At 39.1% G+C, this 18,833-nt stretch overlaps 1 protein-coding gene across 1 annotated transcript in view; it reads left to right on the top strand.

Annotated features, from left to right (window-relative positions):
• LOC109916106 (ras GTPase-activating protein 1-like) overlaps nucleotides 1-18,833 on the top strand; it is a 294,682-nt gene that overhangs the window by 94,197 nt on the left and 181,652 nt on the right. Inside the window, exons 12-15 of the mRNA XM_048619515.1 lie at nucleotides 1,343-1,430; nucleotides 1,895-1,975; nucleotides 3,869-4,026; nucleotides 14,294-14,370. Coding sequence (XP_048475472.1) covers nucleotides 1,343-1,430; nucleotides 1,895-1,975; nucleotides 3,869-4,026; nucleotides 14,294-14,370 — 404 coding nt within the window. The remainder of the gene's footprint in view (nucleotides 1-1,342; nucleotides 1,431-1,894; nucleotides 1,976-3,868; nucleotides 4,027-14,293; nucleotides 14,371-18,833) is intronic.

Genomic DNA, 18,833 nt, shown 5'->3' with positions numbered 1-18,833 from the left:
AGGAAGGATGCTCTTGCTCTCGAGGGAGTGCACTGAAGGTTTACTAGGCTGATTCTGGGGATGATAAGTCTGACGTATGAGGAGAGATTGACCAGGTTGGGATTGTTTTTGCTAGAGTTCAGACGAATGAGGGGTTTCTCATAGAGACTCATAAAATTCTAGCAGGACTGGACAGGGTAGATGCAGGGAGGATGTTCCGGATTGTGAGTATATCCACAGCCAGAGGTCGCAATATGAAAATTTGGGACAGACTATTAGGACATTGATGAGGAGACATTTCTACCACCAAAGAGTGATGAGCCTGCAAAATTCATTACCACAGGAAGTAGTTGATGCTAAAACATTGAATGTATTCAAGAGGTGACTAGATATAGTGCTTGGGGCGAATGGGATCATCGAAGGTTATGGGGAGAAAGTAGGATTAGGTTATTGAGTTGGACGATCAGCCATGATCAAGAATGGTGGAGAAGGCTCAAAGGGCCGAATGGCTGCCTCCTGCTCCTGTCTTCAATGTTTCTAAATACTTCAAGTTAGTGGCCTTTCATTTGAATTTGGGAGCTCCTTGATCTGACATGCTAACTTTTTGTCTTCATCATTGTTACCTCACCTGAATATTTCCAGTGCTTTCTGTTTTTTGTGATATACACCCTAATCGCTCCTGTTTGGAAATGCTCGGGATTAGGTTATTTCTAGATTTTGTAATTTTCTGAATTATAGAACGCCAAATCAAAATTATATAAACCATAAAAACACGCTTGTTGGTAAAAATATTATGGAACATTTTTAAAAAAAAAAAAAGTTGTACTTATCCAAATCCTCCTAGGAGAAACAGGTGGTATACTGGTAATGTCACTGGAATAGCAAGCCAGAACCCCTGACTGATGATCTGGGGACATGGGTTCAAATCACATCATGACAGATGGTAAAATTTGAATTGCATAAAATCTGGAATTTGTTCAGAATCTGTTTCAGCTCTAAGTGCTAAAATTATGTCGTGAGATGCTTCAGTCTGATCAAAGGTTGAGATTTTTACAGATTGATGATTTCCACTCTAGAGCAGTAATAATCTATTAAATGTATAATGGTTACCAATAAAAAAAATGAGTTGACAAACTTTTTTTGAATTTGAAATAACTGTCTTCATAAGGTGCTATTTTTCTTTTAAAACTTGGTTTTTGAGCACCCATCTATTTCTCACATAGAGGGAGAAATGAGAATTGAGCCAAGACTTGTTAAACACACACAGATATCAAAAAGTGCAGTTTGATGAATTTAAAGTAGTTTTCAAAGATTAGTTGTATTTCATGGGTTAATTTGTTTCCTTTAATTTCCTTTTTCTTAGGCCAAACTGTTTTCAAATAGTGGTACAGCACTTTAGTGAAGACCATTATATCTTCTACTTTGCAGCAGAAACTCCAGAACAGGTTCAGGTAAAATGTTGAACGCTAATCTTGGAGTGTCTGTATTAACCAACTGTACAGTTATGCTAACTTCTGATAACAAAAGAAACTGATAGTGATATTTAAATTGTTATGACTATCTTGTAGAGCTCTTGTTGATGAACAAGGTGATGGGTGTTCATGTTATATTTCCAACAATAAGCCATTAATATTGGGAATAGTTGATAACTAGTACATGTAAGTTCTAAAAACATTTCATTTTTATATATAGACTTGTGAAGTGTAACAGCCAAATAAGATAAAACCCATCTTTATATTTAGAAACCAAATTGCTTAGTGTGCAATAATGTAGTTTTTGCCCAATTTGAAAATCCTCGTTTACCATATATAGTTGGTTGAATGATTTGTCAAAATTAAATAAAAGCTGATAATGAAGTTAGAAATTATTTAGTATTCTCTAAATATTTTATTATAAATATTTTCTGCTTTTGTAGGACTGGATGAAGCGCTTGCACGTGTTTTGCAGCAACTTGAAAAAACCTCTGCCCCCAACCTCTAACAAACGTCTTCGTCAGGTAAGAGGAAGAAAGATTTTATTCAGTCATTTACAGGACTTTTAAAAAGTGAATTTACAGTGAATGGGACTCTGTCAGGGTGTAGAATTCTTGGCCTTTGGACATGTGGGACCTGGAAAATTATATAAAAACAAATTTTAGTATATTACCCCATATCTTCCTACTATCTCGTGGTTTCCTAGGGTGCATTGTGTGCCCACGCTCCATGAATAAATAGATTGTGTAGTGTTGGCAGGAAGCTGGTTGAAGTATTGAAAGAGCTAATTTCTCATGGCAGTTGCTCTTCATCTGCAGTGCATAGCTCACATGTAGCTTCTGGAACAGGGCAACTCAGGAGATGAATGCTGTGCATGGCATCTTGAAGCCTGAAAATGAATTATACTCTAAACTATAAAAGAAAAATAGCAGCAAATGTCACATCTGTCATTGGCAGAGGTTTGCTATTAGAGGAATAGCTTTATGTAACTATTGTTACTGATCGTGTTGGAGATGAAGGATTTGCTCCTAGTTCCTGCAGCATAATGCCCTTGTATCTTCAAGCATACCGATCTGTTCTGAGGTTGGGAGTGGACCATTAACGAAGAACTGCCACAGTAGGGAGACCTGCAGTGGGAAGAGCTGCAGCATTCAATGCTTCCTCAAGTAGCTTGACACGATAGAGTGATTTGCGCAGGCCGGGAGATAGATGATAATATTAATCCTAACACATGTCTTGAGAAAAAGCCAGCTTCTTGGACCTCTCCAAATCACATAATCAAAGTTTCTTCTTTTACTTAAAGTATTACTGATTTGTGCTGCCCCAATCACAAATCACCAAGCAGCAGCACCATTGAAAGTGTGACTCTTGTATCAGACCACACCACCGGAATGCTTTTAAAGAATGAGAGTCCAGAAGAAACCATTGGATCCCGATTGCAAATATGTTTGGGTAACCATGGATTGTTCTGGCAGTTGGATATTGACATCTGCCAAATATTTCAATCTGTTGTCCATATCCATCAACCAGATCAAGTGGATGATCAAAGTAGACAATCCTATATGAAGAAGTTTTGATTACCACTTGGAACAAGGTGACCGTGTACATTTTCCTTTCTGCGATGTGTCACGATGTCTGCAGCTCACCTCAAGTTCATTATCCTGTGCCGAAGTTCCTGCAGCCGCAGAAACTTGCTGGAGAGGTGATTGCCCTTGATTCCTGATTTCATGTTGTAAAGCCTGTGTATTTAAATTCTGGACCAGAATACAAAAAAGGTCTGTTTAAAAGCAAGAATGTTGGAAGGAGTTGCTTCTAAAAACAAGCTGTTGGAACTCTGAGTTGTTTAGACATTGTTTTTCAAACAGTGGGCAAGGAGAGTGGAGACGCCACAACAGGATTTGTGCACGCAGAATAAGATTTGCTTAACAGTAGATTGCTGATTGGTTTGTGCGTTGTGACCAGTTGTGGATGTCATCAAAAATCATCACTGTCCAGAATTCTCTGGCTCCTGAGTCGGTGAACAACTCGAAGTGTTTCAGATAGAATGAGAAGGAGAGCGAAGCCTCCAGACTGCTGAAGAAGTAGGCCCTGTGCTTCAATAGGGTGACAAAAGTGCCACATTTCCAAGGAGTACAAATTGAAAAGCTTTCACACCATTTCTGTCTTTACTTCAGCAATATTGAAGTTTTGTGCAACTAAGTGACTAATTATAGCATGCCTCTTGCAGGTTACTGGCACAGTATAATTGGTTATATTAGGCATGTTCGTTTTGTCACGTAAATAGTAACAGTTTCAAAAATTATTGGTCAATGGATGTCATTAAGGCGTACAGTATAAGTAACCCATTGCTGCAATCTGACAGTGGTGCTGTGTGAATTTTACCATCTTGTAATAAAAAAAATTGTTCTCTTCCTCAGGTCAGTAGTCTGGTGTTGTATGTGGAAGAAGCCCATAAACTTCCAGGGAAGTATTTCACACACCCTTACTGTAACATCTCCCTAAACAGTGTTCAAGTAGCAAAAACTCATGCCAGGGAAGGGCAGAACCCTGTATGGACAGAAGAATTCATTTTTGAGTGAGTCCTTTCAGAATAACATCTCTTCAGTACTCCTATTTAATGAAGATTTATGCACAAGTCACAATTAAGTGCGTAATCTGGTGTCTCTGAGCAGTGTGAAGGCTTTCAAAAGACAACTCCTTTTGAAGTGTGGAACATAAACAGAAGTTGCTGGAAAAGCTCAGCAGGTCTGTCAGCATCTGTGAAGAAAAAATCAGAGTTAACATTTCAGGTCCGGTGACCCCCTTCCAGCAACTTCTGTTTTTGTTCTTGATTTACAGCATCTGCAGTTCTTTCGGTTTTCCTTTTGAAGTGTACTAGCTGGAGTGACATGTAGTGTCCAGTTTTGCTGATTTTGTTAAAAATGTTTCTCAGGTTGCCAAAAGTTTCTTGCTTCTGATAAAATTGTACTCTGGGACCACTTGCCTCCACCTGAAATACTTAGACCTCACTGTCAATAGCTTGTAGAAGATTTGCACTAAGGTACTATAGTACTGCATTTGCAGTGGTGAAGCTCTGAAGTTGTTGAACTCTTATGTTTAATCCTGTAGGCTATAAAATACCAAAGTCCTGTCAGTTTTTTTCATCTTGCAGTTGTGAAAAACTATTAAATACTGGTGTTCAAGATTTTTTTTAGTGTCCTGACCGGAAACACAGCATGCAGATGCAGTGGACAATTAAAAAGATGACAAGGAGGTTATTTCATTCATTCATGGAATATGGGTAATGCTGACCTAGCCAACATTTAGTGCCCATTTCCTAATTGCCCTTGAACTTAGTGGCTTACTAGGCCATTTCAGAGTCGACTACGTTACTATGGATCTGGAGTCCTATGTAAACTAGATCAGGTAAGGATGGCAGACTTCCTTTCTTAAAGGACATAAATGAATGAGATTGTTGTTAAAAAAAAAAAAAATCTATCAACAATAGTTGCATAATCCGTGAGGGATGAACAGAAAGAAAGGGAGAATGATACAGTAGTTAGAGGCGCAGACAGGGCGGTTGGGAAAGTGCAGCAGGAGCAGAGGCAAGGTGGATGTCATTTATTTTGATGCAAGGAATCTTGTGTGTAAGGCATATGTGTTGAGGGCTCTTGATTAACGTGACAATGTGACATTGTTATCACAGAGACATAGTTGAGGGAGATTCGGGACATACGGCTCAATATTGTATAAATATAGAATGTTTCGGCGAGGTGGATGGGGGGGTCTTAAAGAGGAGATGATGTTGCAGTGTTAAACAAGGACTGAATTACTGCAGTAAGGAGGGATGATATCTTAGAAAGTTCCTCAAATTATGCTTTATAGGTAGAACCTGAAAACCAGATGTAGGCAGTCACTTTGCTGGCGTGTACTCTTAGAACCCCAAATACTCCGGGAAAGATAGATCTGCAAGCAAATCTCAGAAATGTAAAATTAATAAGATAAAAGGAGTAGGGGATTTCAACTTCCCCAACATTGACTGGGATAGATAAAGTATGAAAAGCTTAGAGCGGGCAGAATTATTAATGTGTCCGGGAGATTTTTTTAAGTCAGCGTGTAAAACATCTTCCAAAGAGGAGATAGTGCTTGGCTTAATCTAAGTGAGCAAAGCTGGGCAAAAAATAGATATGGCAGCGGGGGGAGTATTTTGGAGGTATTGACCATAATTTAGTAAGGTTTAAAATAATTGTAAGTGCAAAGATGGAAGTAAAAGTTCTGAACTGAGTGCAGGCCAATTTTAATAAGGTAGGACAGGACCTAGCTAACTGGGATTGGGAGCAGCTGCTTGCAGGTAATCTTACATTAGAGTAGTGGCAGACATTCAAAAGAGTAATGATGAGAGTACAGATGCAACATGGCCCCGTTAAGGTGAAAGGTGGGACCAGCAAGTGCAGAGAACCTTGGTTGTATGGGGATGCCGTCATCGTTGTCTTGAATGACTTGCTTGTACTTGAGAGGGATGGGTTCTGTGTGGTTGCCGAACAGTCAAATCCTGGAACCATGTACTCTGCCACAGGTGCAGCAGGCAGTGTTGAGGAGGTGGGTAGATGGAATGCCCTGGATTCTTCAAGCTCTCTGTGCTGCTTGCGCGTGGCTTCTACATACTTCACAAGGTGATACTTGAAGTGGTTGGAGCCTTCGCGCATGGTTCTCCAGTTTTGTGCGTTCTCTGGCAAGTGATTTCCACATGTCAGTGGGGATGTTGCATTTGTTTAGATGTCTTTGTAGAGTCCTCTGCCCTCCTGGTGATCACTTAGTATTGTAGAGGTCAGAGTAGAGCACTTGTTTAGGGAATCTTGTGTTGGGCTTATGGCCAGTGGCCTACCCGTCGTAGCTGGTCATGCATGACTAGTGCTTTGATACTGGGTATAGTGGCCTGAGCGAGGACTCTTGCATTGGTACGTCTGTTCTGCCAGTGGATTTGAGGATAGGGTCACTTAGTTCGCTGAATGTTTGTTTGTGATGCAGACAAATGCCAACAGTAGGATTGAATTCCTGCACTGGCTAAGGTTACCAACCTTGCCTTTCATCCGAAGCATGGTGATCCTCTGGTTAAACTCAACACCAGTCATCTCTCTCTAATGAGAGAGCAGCCCAATGGTCTTATGGGACTGTGGTGAGTTTGCCAAGGGATGGAGAGGATTTGAAAACAAGCTTATATTAGGCACCAAAGGCTCAAAGCAGTGGTGCCCTACAGGAGCACGAAAAGTACAGAGGATTATTTGCAAAAGAAGTCAGGTGAGTGAAGAGGGGAGCTGAGAAACATTAAGGAAAACCCAAATTTTAGAAATCTATTAAGGGCAAGAGAGTAACCAGAGAAGAATATGGTCCATTAGCAACCAAAGTTGAAGACATGGTACCAAAGCTACAGTTTTAAATGAGTACTATATTCAATGTAGAGAAGAATAATGTAGATATAGAAATAAGGGATGAGATATTTTGTGATATTTTGAATGAATTAGCATTGAGATAGGAGGGTTTTTTGGAGGTGTAAATGGGAGATTGTCTGACAAGTTTGATTACATTTTTTTGATGAGGTGACCAGGTGTGTAGATGAAGGTAGCGCAGTTCTTGTAGTCTTCATGGAATTCAGTAAGGCTTTTGACAAAACAGACTGGTTAAGAAGCTAAGAGCCCATTGGATCTAGGAAAAACTGGCAAATTAGATCCAAAATTGGCTTAATGGCAAGAAACAGAGGATGATTGTGGAAAGGTGCTTTTGTGACTGGAAGCCTGTTGCCAGTGGATTCAGTGCTAGGTCCATTGCTGTTTTTGTGTACATTAATGATCTGGACATGAATGCAGGATATGTAATCAGTAGGGTCACAAATGACATCAAAAATTGGTGTAGTAATTAGCAAGGAGGAAAGCATTAGATGGCAGGATGTTATAAATGGGCTGAACAGTGATAGAATTTAATCCTGAAACGTGTAAGGTAAATGCATTTTGGGAGGACTAAGAAGGCAAAGGAGTACATGTAGGACCCGAGGAACTACAGCGGATCAGAGAAACCTTGGTGTGCATGTCCACAGATTTTAGGCTATAGGACAGGCAATAAGGTGGTTGAGAAGATACGTGGAATACTTGCCTCTATTGGTCAAAGCATTGATTATGACAGCAAGGATGTAATAGAGCTGCCTATAACATTATTGTTTGCAGCTGGTGTCCTGTGTTGCAGTTCTAGTTGCTACACTATAGGAAGGATGTGATTTGCACTAGATAGGATGCAAAAGTGACTCACCAGGATGTTATCTGGTCTGGAGCAATTCAGCTATGAAGAGGGACTAGACAGGCTGGGGTTCTTTTCCTTAGATCGGACAAGGCTGATGAGAGACTTGGTGTAAGGTGTACAAAGTTTTAAGGGGTGTAAACAAGGTAGATAGGGAAAAACATTTTCCCATGGTGGAGAGGTCAATAATCGGGGGAGGCAAGGAGTTGGAGATTTAAAGGGGATTTGAGACAGTCTTTTCATCCAGAGGATTTGGGTATCTGAAACTTATTGCCTAAAATGGTGGTAGAGGGAAGAACCCTCATGATATCCAAGAACTATTTAGATGAACGCTTGAACACCGTAGAAAAGAGCTGTGTTGCTGACATTGGTCAGGGGTGTGGAAACTGGAGATATGATCCAAAACAATTAACCACGTAGACTAGGAATAACTGAAACAGGGCTATAAAAAGAACAGCATGGATTATTGCAGGTTACAGAATAATTAGAAAAGGAAAGAAGAGATGATTAGAGTGCCTTTGTTCGTTAGATGTAATATTCTAGGAGAAAATAGGGGCATAATGAAAAAGGTTAGAAACGAAATCCATGTGAATTGAAATGAAATAAAAAGGATGCTAATATGGGTGCGCATAAATGAAGAAATTTGTAAGCAAATGAGTGAAATAAGTAGATGACATAGATTAACAATCTTGCAATATTTTAACTTCATTAAACTATGCTGACAAGAAGCAGAAAAGGGTATATATAGGGTATATGGAGTTTTTACAAGCAGTGTGGGAATCTGTTTTTACTTTGCTTGTTTTAATAAAAAAAAATCATTTAAAGGTGGAGGACTGCTGAGTGTAATGAACAGAACAATTAATAAGGAGAAGCTGCATAGCCTGGGGCTATTTTCCCTGGAGTGTTGGAGGCTGAGGGGTAACCTTATAGAAATTAATAAAGTTATGAGGGGCATGGATAGAATGAATAGTCCAGGTATTTTCCCTGGGGTAGGGGATCCAAAACTACAGGGCATAGATTTAAGGCGGGGGTGGAGATTTACAAGGGACCTAAGGGGCAACATTTTCATGCAGAGGGTGCTGCATGTGTGGAATGAGCTGCCGGAGGAAGTGGTGGGGGCTGGTACGATTACAACATTTAAAAGGCACCTGGATGGTTTTATGAATAGGAAGGGTTTAAAGGCAAATGGGAGATATGCTGGCACAGGGGACGAGATTAATTTAGGATATCTGGTCAGCACGGACGAGTTGGACCAAAGGGTCTATTTCCATGCTGTACATCTCTATGTCTATGACTGTAAGAACTTTAAATGTGAGGGAGCACTAAGACAATAATGATCATTGTATAATTGCATTAAAGATAAATGTTGTGAACGGTTTGAGCAGAACAATGACCAAAGAAATAGCTAATTTCAAGGGAATGAAAATGAAACTAGAACAAATAAATTGGAAAATGGAAAAAGAAATGAAATAGCATCGAGAAACATTTAAAACAGTGATCAATAGAGTCCTGAAAACACACATTATTTAGAATAAACTAGTCAGTTATGACACATGATGAATGGAGAGATCAGGACAAAATTGAAAATAAAAGAAGGGTATTCCATTTGTTATATAATCAAAGAAGTAGATGATAAAATACAGAAAAATTTATAAATTAGCCTTTTAATTTAAAAAAGAAGAGAAAATGCAAAACAAAATTGTCAAGGAATGTAGTATAGTGATGTATTCTATAGAGACATGTTAATAAAAGAAAAATTGGTTAAATCCCTTGATACGTGCAAACTCCCAAATGCATTAAAAATGCAGCAATATTAAGTAATTTGTGTTATTATGTATCAGCAACACTAACATGATGAACACAACATTGGAAGGGGCTTAATTGATAAACATATTGAACTTGGGATAAAACTCTTGGTCTGAGTGGATTACAACAGTCATATTACAAGTTCGGAAGAGATAGAAGTGACATTAATATATAAAATTGTTAGAAAAAGAATCTTGTCAGAAAATTGGCTGACCGCTTATGTGATTCTTGTATGTAAAAAGGGTGGTAGAATAAGTACAAAGCTATAGACAAATTAATTTAGTAATCTCCATAGAATCCCTACAATGTGGAAGCAAACCATTCAGCCCACCAAATCCACATGACCCTCCGAAGAGCATCCCACCCAGATCTTCCCCATAACCCTGCATTTCCAATGGCTAATCTGTCTAGCCTGCGTATCCCTGGACACTATGGAAAATTTAGCATGGCCAATCCACCTAACCTGCACGTCTTTAGATTGTGGGAGGAAACCGGAGCACCTGGCAGAAACCCAAGCGCGCACAGGGAGAACGTGCAAGCTCCGCACTGATAGTTGCCAAGGCTGGAATCAAAGCCGGGTTCCTGGTACTGTGAGGCAGCAATGCTAACCACTGTACCACCATGCAGCCCACACCCATAGATAATGATAGAATCATTAATCAGAGGTGCAATAGAAAATGTTCTAGAGACTGAAAATAAAATAAAGCTTAGTGAGTTTAGATTCCAGAATGGAAGACAATTGATTTTTTTTTTATTATATCAAATGACTCAATGTGCTGTAAATATACCAAATCTGTATTTCCAAAAAACCCTTAAAATAACATTGTAAACTCATGACGAGAAGTCAGAACATATGAAGTCAGGGGACAGGCATCAAAACAAATAGTAAGTTGACTGTAAAAGAGAAAATAAAGTAGGGGTTGAAAGGGTTGCCTAAATTGGTGAATGGTGTTCCACAGGATGGGTGCTGAGATAAACATTCTCTAAATTTTCATTGTAGCGGTAGGCAACAGAAGATTGAGTCCTACAGTTTAAAAAATGGACAGTATACCTTTTAAAAGTCATAAAATGCTTTATGCTGTATATTTCTCCCAATAAACTAGCTGAATTGTGAGGGACCAGTATACTTAACAGTAAATTCTTGGGTGCTGTTTAGTTGCAATAATGTGCAGCTTAGAGAGTGAATTGGGTGCGCTCATTGTACTTATCATTTACATAATTGATTTAGATCTGGAAATCAGAAGTGCAGTTTCAAAATTGACAATGCCATAGGCAGTTGTAATTAAGACAAAGGTGGAGTCTGACAAAGTATAGGAAGGCATTAATGAATTTGCAAAGTGAGTGCATAATTAGCTAATGAATCTGTGAGGTAGACTTGGGACCTGCCCCTTTGTCTTCTACTCAAGAGAAAGGCATTGGCAAACCTTCATTGCCGAGGAAGCAGTTCAGGATGCAGCATCAGCATACAACGAACCAAGGACCTGCCTTACCCACATATGGGTAGGTGTGAGGTAATACATTTTGATAGAAAGCATTAGAAAGCTGCATGCTCATTGGAAAATAATTATTCATTTGGGTAAAGGAGCAAAGGGACCTGAGAGCGCAAACACACAAATCCCCAAAACTCGATAAAATGATAATTTTGGTACTGGTTAATGCATCTAAATAAAAATTCCTGATAGAATTAAAAAGCAAAGAAGTTCTGTTGTACCTGTGAAGAATAGTCATTAGAACAAACTTGAAGTATTGCGAACAGTTTTAGTTTCCTATTATAAAAAAGAATTAGAAGCATTGGAGGAAGAACTGAAAATGTTAATGGCACCAAAACTGAGGTAATGACTATCAGGAAAGATTGAACAGGCAGAGCTTTATTTCTGTAGAAAGGAGAAGACTGGGATGGAGACAGTAGAAGTATTTCATAATGTAGTGGTAAAAAAGCTGTTCCTATTTGTTGGTTAGATCTGAACAAGGGCCATAAATATAAGGTATTGACTAATGATGACATAAGACTTGGGAGTAGGAGTCCATTTCCTTATCTGTCTGTGGTTTTAATTCCACTTTCTTGTTTGTTTTCCCCATATCAAACATCAACCTAACTCGACTTTAACTAAATTTGGTGCTCCAGTTCCACTTCCTCTGGAAGACAGTGCTACATTCTAACCACCCTCTTGAGAGAAAAAAAGATTTCTCTTCATCTCCATCTCAAAGTCTTCCTCGAAATTGAAACCGTCTCCAAGTTCTAGTATCCCCGCAAGAAGAAACATCCTCCTAGTATCTACTCGCCTTCTATGTTTTAATAAGATTGACCTCGCATTCTTTCAAATTACAGTGGGTATAGGTCCCACATGTTCAAGTTTTCTTCATAAACCCTGCGTCCCAGAAATGAGTTGAGTGAACTATCTTTGAACTGCTTTGACTGGAATTGCATCCTTCCGATGTGGTGTCTCCCGCATTCTGTTTCACAGCTGTAATAGAACTTCCCTACTTTTGTAATCCAGTCCCCTTGCAATAAACAACAACATTCCATTTACCTTCCTAATCACTTGCTGTATTAATCTTTTAAGACTAATACGCCAGGGCATCCAGACTAGAATGATAGACTTCTGCACTCACCCTCTATTTAAATAGTATACCACTTTTCTATTTTTCCTGCAAAATTGGAGAAGTTCAGTTTGGCCCATATCCCTCCTAATCCTTTCCTATTCATGGACCCATCCAAATGTCTTTTAAATATTGTAACTATATCTGTATCTACTGCTCCCTCTGGAAGTTAATTCCAATATAATCCACCTCTGTGTGAGATCTCTTTTAAATCTTTTCTCCTCTCAACTTAAGAATACGCCCCCTAATCTTGAACTCCCCCACCCTAGGGAAAACACCTTTTGTGATTCACCTTATCTATGTCCCTCGTGATCTTATAAACCTCTATAATGTCACCCCACAACCTCCTATGCTGCAGATTTTTAAAAACAATGTCCCAGCCTATCCAGCCTCTCCTCATAACTCAAACCTTCCAGTCCTGGCAATATCCTAGCAAATCTTTTCTGAACCCTCTCCAATTTAATAATATCCTTACTTTCGCAGGGCGACCAGAATTGTACATAGTACTCCAAAAGTGGTCTTCCCAACGTCCTGTACGACCTCAACATGTCATCCCAACTTCTTTATGTCAGTGGTCTGAGCAATGAACGCAAGTGTGCTAAATGCCTTCTTAACCACCTATCCACCTGTGATGCAAACTTCAAAGAGCTATGTACCTGAACCCCTAGGTCTCTGTTTGACAACACTACCCATGGCCCTACCGTTAACCGTATAAGTCCTGTCCTTGTTTGTTGTACCAAAATGCAATACCTTGTGTTTATCCAAATTAAACTCTATCTGCCATTCATCAGCCTATTGGCCCAATTGATCAAGTTTCCTTTGTAATCTTAGATAACCTTCTTCACTGTCGGCTATACCACCAATTTTGGTGTCATTGACAAACTTACTATCCATGTCTCCTTAATTCTGATCCAAATATATATCTGAAAATCTAAGTCATTGATATATCTTATAAATAGTCATGACATAAGAACTAATCCCTCAGCACAGCACTAATTATTGCCTGCCAACTCAAAAGATCAGCTTATTGTTACTCTCTGCTTCCTGTTAGCCAACCGATCCTTTATCTATGCTAATGTGTTATCCCTGTACTAGTGTTTTGGTTTTGAAAATCCAAGTATGCCCTATCTGTGTTTCCCTTTATCCAACTTGCTTTAGCACTTTCTCAAAAATCTGTAATCAATTTATTAAACACCACCCCTGCACCTTTCAGAAAGCTATGTTGATTCTGCCTGATCAAATTGATTTTCTAAGTATCGTGCTATAACCCCTAATAATGGATTCTTGCAATTTTCCTGATGGATGTTAGGCTAACTGGCTAATCATTTCATGCATTGTGTCTCCCTATATTGAAGAAATACATTGCAATAGCTATTTTTCTAATCCATTAGAACCTTCAAGAGTCCAATGGAATTTTGGAAGATTTCTCTTCAGCTGCTTTTAAGAAACTAAAATGCAAGCCATCTGGTCCTGGGACTTAACAAACTTTAGCACCAATTGTTTTCCTAGTAACCTTTCGCAAATGATGGTGATCATTTTATATTGCTCTAATCCATTAGCTTGATTTTCAAGTATCTTTGTGAAGTTTTCAAGTCTCCTAATGTGAAGACTGATACAAAATGCTGATTCAAGATCAACTCTATCTCCTATCTTTCTATCATCAATTCACCAGATTCTCTCACTTAAAATTCCTGAATTTGTTTCCTTCTATACTTGCCTGTTCTTGTGGTAACACCATTATCCATACCATGGTACCTACAAGCCCCTTTTGTTTTCTTATATAAGTTTTCAATATCAAAACAAATACTCTGATTCTGAATTGAATAATTTTGGAATGCTAACAGCCTGTTCAGCATCTAATTTTTTTTTTAGTAGCAGCACAGACAGTGAAAATGATAACAGATTTCAATGGCATATTTGAAATTATTCTTCTCTGATGTATTGAAGAGTCTTTTTATCTAAAATATAAATTTGCTACAGCCTCCATAATTTAAAAGTTCACATTTACTCTGCTATATTGATGTGATTTTGTGCTCTTTTCGACGGTACATCTTTTATTTGTTATCTGCTGTTGCTTCATTCTGTTTTGCTTATGGCATATATAAGGGCATGTAATTTTCAAGATTCTTTGATTGCAGAGTTCTTAAATTATTCCTTCATTTCCCCAGTGATGTCTCGTCCGATATAAATAGATTTGAGATAAGTCTCAGTAACAAAACAAAGAAGAGCAAGGATCCTGACATCTGTAAGTATATTTGACTTCTGCGGAAAAGTATTTTACTATTCACCCAAAAGTTTGACCTAGGATGATGAGCTTTTCAGGTGTATGTATATATTTTTTGTCTCAGGATAATTTTTGATGTTAATTCTTCAAAGTTGCCAAAGCCTGCTAGGAGTTGGGTATGGTAGGTGCTGAAAGATATTGCTCTGGTTTTAAGAATTTTGACAAAAATCAATTATTCCCAAAGATGCATAGACTGCTTAGAATAATGCTATTTCCCTTGGATCAATGTCAAATAATTAGATTTCTACAGGATGGAAGGTGAATATGTTTCACGTTGTCATGGGAAAGAAAGCAGAGGGGAAGCCATTACAGTGATCAAGTTACAGACTTCCCTCCAACTCTGAATATCGTAGACACCTGAAGTTCTTTGTGGTGAGCAAAATGAAAGGACTGGTTTGTGAACTACTACAGCCAGATGTGACATTCCAAGTTATTACTTGGTGAAACAGAAATGGAGGAATCCATTGGAGGCTAAGTGTAAAGATAGACTGTTTGCTAAAAGATCTGTATTTCTATGGATGGTGTGATGGTGATAATTATACAAGGGAATCCTCTTTCTCTAATTATAATATGTTGTTTACAAAAAATGGTGTTTACTCAATCTTCTTTAGTGATTTGTTACGATGTGTATGCAAACTAAATAGGGTTAAAAAGGGAAAAATTGTTTTTTTTTGAAAAAAGCATGATTAATGGTTGTTTATTTGAATATGCGTATTATTTGAGCAAAATTAATGACTTAACTGCACAAAAACGGGTTAACGGCATAACCATATAGCCATTACGGAGACCTGCTTACAAGGCAGTCAAAGCTGGGAACTAAATATTAAGGGTCTGTGATTTGGTGAAAGGAAAGGGTGAGGGGGTAGCTTTTTTGGTATGAGTTGGAGTAAGTATAATAGCAAAAGATTATCTTGAATTGGAAGATGGAGAATCCATATTAGTGGAGGTAAGTAATATAGGAAAAGAAAACACTGGTAGGAGTAATCTATAAGTCTGCTAATGGTAGCTGTACAGAGACTAAATCAGGAGGTAATGATGGCATGTAACAAAGGAAGTACATTAATCATGGGTGACTTTAAATTTGTGTAGATTGGAATAGTGAGATGGGTAGAGGAAGCCTCGAGGAAGAATTCATACAGTGAATTCAGGATAGAGCACAATGTTGGAGATTCAACTAGGGATCCGGCTGTTTTGAGTCTGGTGATGTATAATGAGACAGGTTTAATAAATGATTTCAATAAACGTTTCCCCTTGGAAATGATGACAGTAACATGGGAGAATTCAGCTTTCAGTTTGAGTGGGAGGAGCTTGGGTCAGAAACAACATAACTTGAACAATTAAGCTAAGCTTAAATAAGGATAATTATGAGGGATTGAGGGCAGACCCTGCAGTAATGGAAAGGGAAAGGGGTTTAATGGCAAAGGTGATTGAGAAACAACAGCAGACATCAAGAAAATAGTTTATGGATAAGACAAATTTCATGAAGGATTGTATTAAGGGGATAAGCTAACCATGGTTAATCAGGGAAGTTGAGGATCGAAAGAAAAAAACATACAATGTGGTAAAGATTAGTGGTAATTGAGACAATTGGCCAAGTTCTAAGGTTAAAGTTAACAACATGCAAATTCAATTGTCACTTAAGACAGATGCAATGTTAGCATTCATTTTGAAAGGGCTAGAATACAGAAGCAGAGATGTACTGCTGAGGCTGTATAAGGCTCCAGTTAGATTGGATTTGGAATATTATGAACAGTTTCTCCCCCTTGCATCTAAGAAAGGATCATAGAGCATCATAGAATCCCTACAGTGTGGAAACAGGCCATTTGGCCCAACAAGTCCACAGTGCCCCTCCAAAGAGCATCCCAGACCCATTCCCCTTATTTCCCATGTCTAACCCAAACATCCCTGGGCACTATGGACAATTTAGCATGGCCAATCCACTTAGCCTGCACATCTTTGGACTGTGGGAGGAAACTGGAGCACCTGGAGGAAACCAATGCAGACACGGGGAGAATGTGCAAACTCCATACAGGCAGTGGTCTGAGGCTGGAATCGAACCCGGGTCGCTGACGCCGTGAGGCAGCAGTGCTAACCACTGAGCCACCATACAATAATGTTGTGTGGCAATATTATTATTTGCGATGATCATGCTTAGTAAAGTTGATCTTAGAATGATCGTACTAACCTCTCATTCTGTAGATGTACCACATCATTGCGATTATAATGAGGATCAACACAACTCCTCTTGCAACCATGCCAACTAGTACCCGGATGTTCCTGAACACTAACAGCATTTAGAAAGTGCATGGTTAATAAAATAACAGTACACCAGCTAGGCAATGTCAGCACATTGTATTGCAAGAGGCAGAGCTAGAAATTAAATTTGGAATCGTTGACGACATTTGGCAGTCATTGTCAAACAACAATCTTCTAATAACTCCCTCATGGGATGTGGACGTCGCTGGCTCGGCCCAGCATTTATTATATCCATCCCTAGTTGCCACTTGAGAAGGTGGTGGTGAGCTGCCTTCTTGAACTGCTGCAGTCCACGTGCTGTGAGGAGGGAATTCCAGGACTTTGCCCCAGCGACATTGAAGGAACAACTGAAATATTTCCAAGTCGGGATGATGAGTGGCTTGGAGGGAAACTTGCAAGGGGTGATGTTTCCCCACGTATCTGCTTCCCTTATCCTTCCAGATGGAAGTTGCCATGTGTTTGGAAGGTGCTGTCTGAGGATCTTTGGTGAATTTCTGCTTTGCATATTGTAGATGGTAAACACTGCTGATGCTCAGAGTCAATGGGGAAGGGAATGGATATTTATGGATGCGGTGCCAATCAAGCAGGGGCTGCTTTGTCCCTGGGTGGTGTGGAGTTTCTTGTGTTGTTGGTGCTGCATTCATCCAGGCAAGTGGGGAGTATTCCATGCCTTATCGATGGTAGACAGGCTTTGGTGGGGAGTCAGAAGGTGAATTACTCACTGCAGTATTCCCACTTCTGACCTGTTGTAGTAGCCAATGTATTTTGTAATGAATCCAGTTGAGTTTCTGGTCAATAGTAGCTTTCAGAATGTTGATCGTGAGGCAATTCAGTGATAATATCAAGGGGTGACGGTTATATTTTCTCTCAATGGTAACCCCCCAAGATGTTGATAGTGGCTAGATTCAGTGACGATAACCCTTTTGAATGTGAAGGGATGATGGTTAGATTCACTCTTATAGGAGTGTGCTGGCATTGGATGGGGTCCCAGAAGAAGTTTGCAAGAATGATTCCAGGAATTAAGGGCTTATCATATGAGAAGCTGTTGAGGCCTCTGGATCTTTCCTTGATGGAGCTTAGAAGGATAAGGGAGGATCTCATTAAAACTTACAGAATATGAATTACAGAATATGATTTTCTGAAAAAGGATCTAGGCTCGAAACGTCAGCCTTCCTGCTCCTCTGATGCTGCTTGGCCTGCTGTGTTCATCCAGCTCTACACCTTGTTATCTCAGAATATGAAGTAACCTGGATAGAGTGCATGTGAAGGTAGTGTTTCCACCAGTAGGAGAGACTAGAATCCTATTAAGGGCATCATATATTACGAGGAAAAGGCAGGAGAATAGGGTTGAGACATATAACAGCCTTGATGGGCCAAATGATCTGCTCCTGTATTTTAATGGTTTTAAAAGCCAACAAATGATGAGAAAAAGAAAGAGAAGGAAAAATATAAACTTTTAAGCATAGTTTTGTGAGTAATATCAAGATGGATAGCAAGAGCTTATTTAAGAATGAGAGAGAATTCAGAATTAATATAGACCCCTTAGAGAACAAGACCGGGGAGATAGTACTAGGGAATCAAAAAATGTCAGAAGGGTTGAATGAATACTTTGCATCTGTCCTCACAGTAGAAGACACAAATAGCAATGCAAAGTTATTAGATATTCAAAGGGCAAAAGGAGGAGAGGAAATCAATAGTGCTGAGGAAACTACTGGGATTTACAACTAATACATCCCCTCGACCTCATGGGATGCATCCCAGGATATTGAAGAAAGTAGCTACAGAAATAGTGGATACACTGGTTGTAACCAGGCAAAAACAGATAACTATACGCTAGTTAGCTTAACATCTGTTATTGGGAAAATGTTTGAGTCTAGATGAAATATCAAAGCATTTAGAAATGCATGATATGATCACACAGAATCAGCATGGCTTCATGAAAAGGAAATCATATCTGACAAATTTATTCAAATTCTTTGAAGAGAGAGCAAGCAGGATAGATAGAAACAGTGGGTGGAATATATTTGGATTTTCAGAAGGTGTTTGATGAGGTACCACATCATTCGTGTTTCCTCAGATAGTGAAGTAGCCCATGTTCAAATGCAAAAAGATCTGGATAATATCCAGGCTTGGGCTGAAAAGTGGCAAGTAACATTCATGCCACACGT

Source organism: Rhincodon typus, chromosome 3 (genome assembly GCF_021869965.1).
Source record: "Rhincodon typus isolate 14 chromosome 3, sRhiTyp1.1, whole genome shotgun sequence".
NCBI classification, from domain to species: Eukaryota; Metazoa; Chordata; class Chondrichthyes; order Orectolobiformes; family Rhincodontidae; genus Rhincodon; species Rhincodon typus.
Note: the sequence above shows the minus strand (reverse complement) of the source record. Positions and strands in the feature narration are given on the sequence as shown.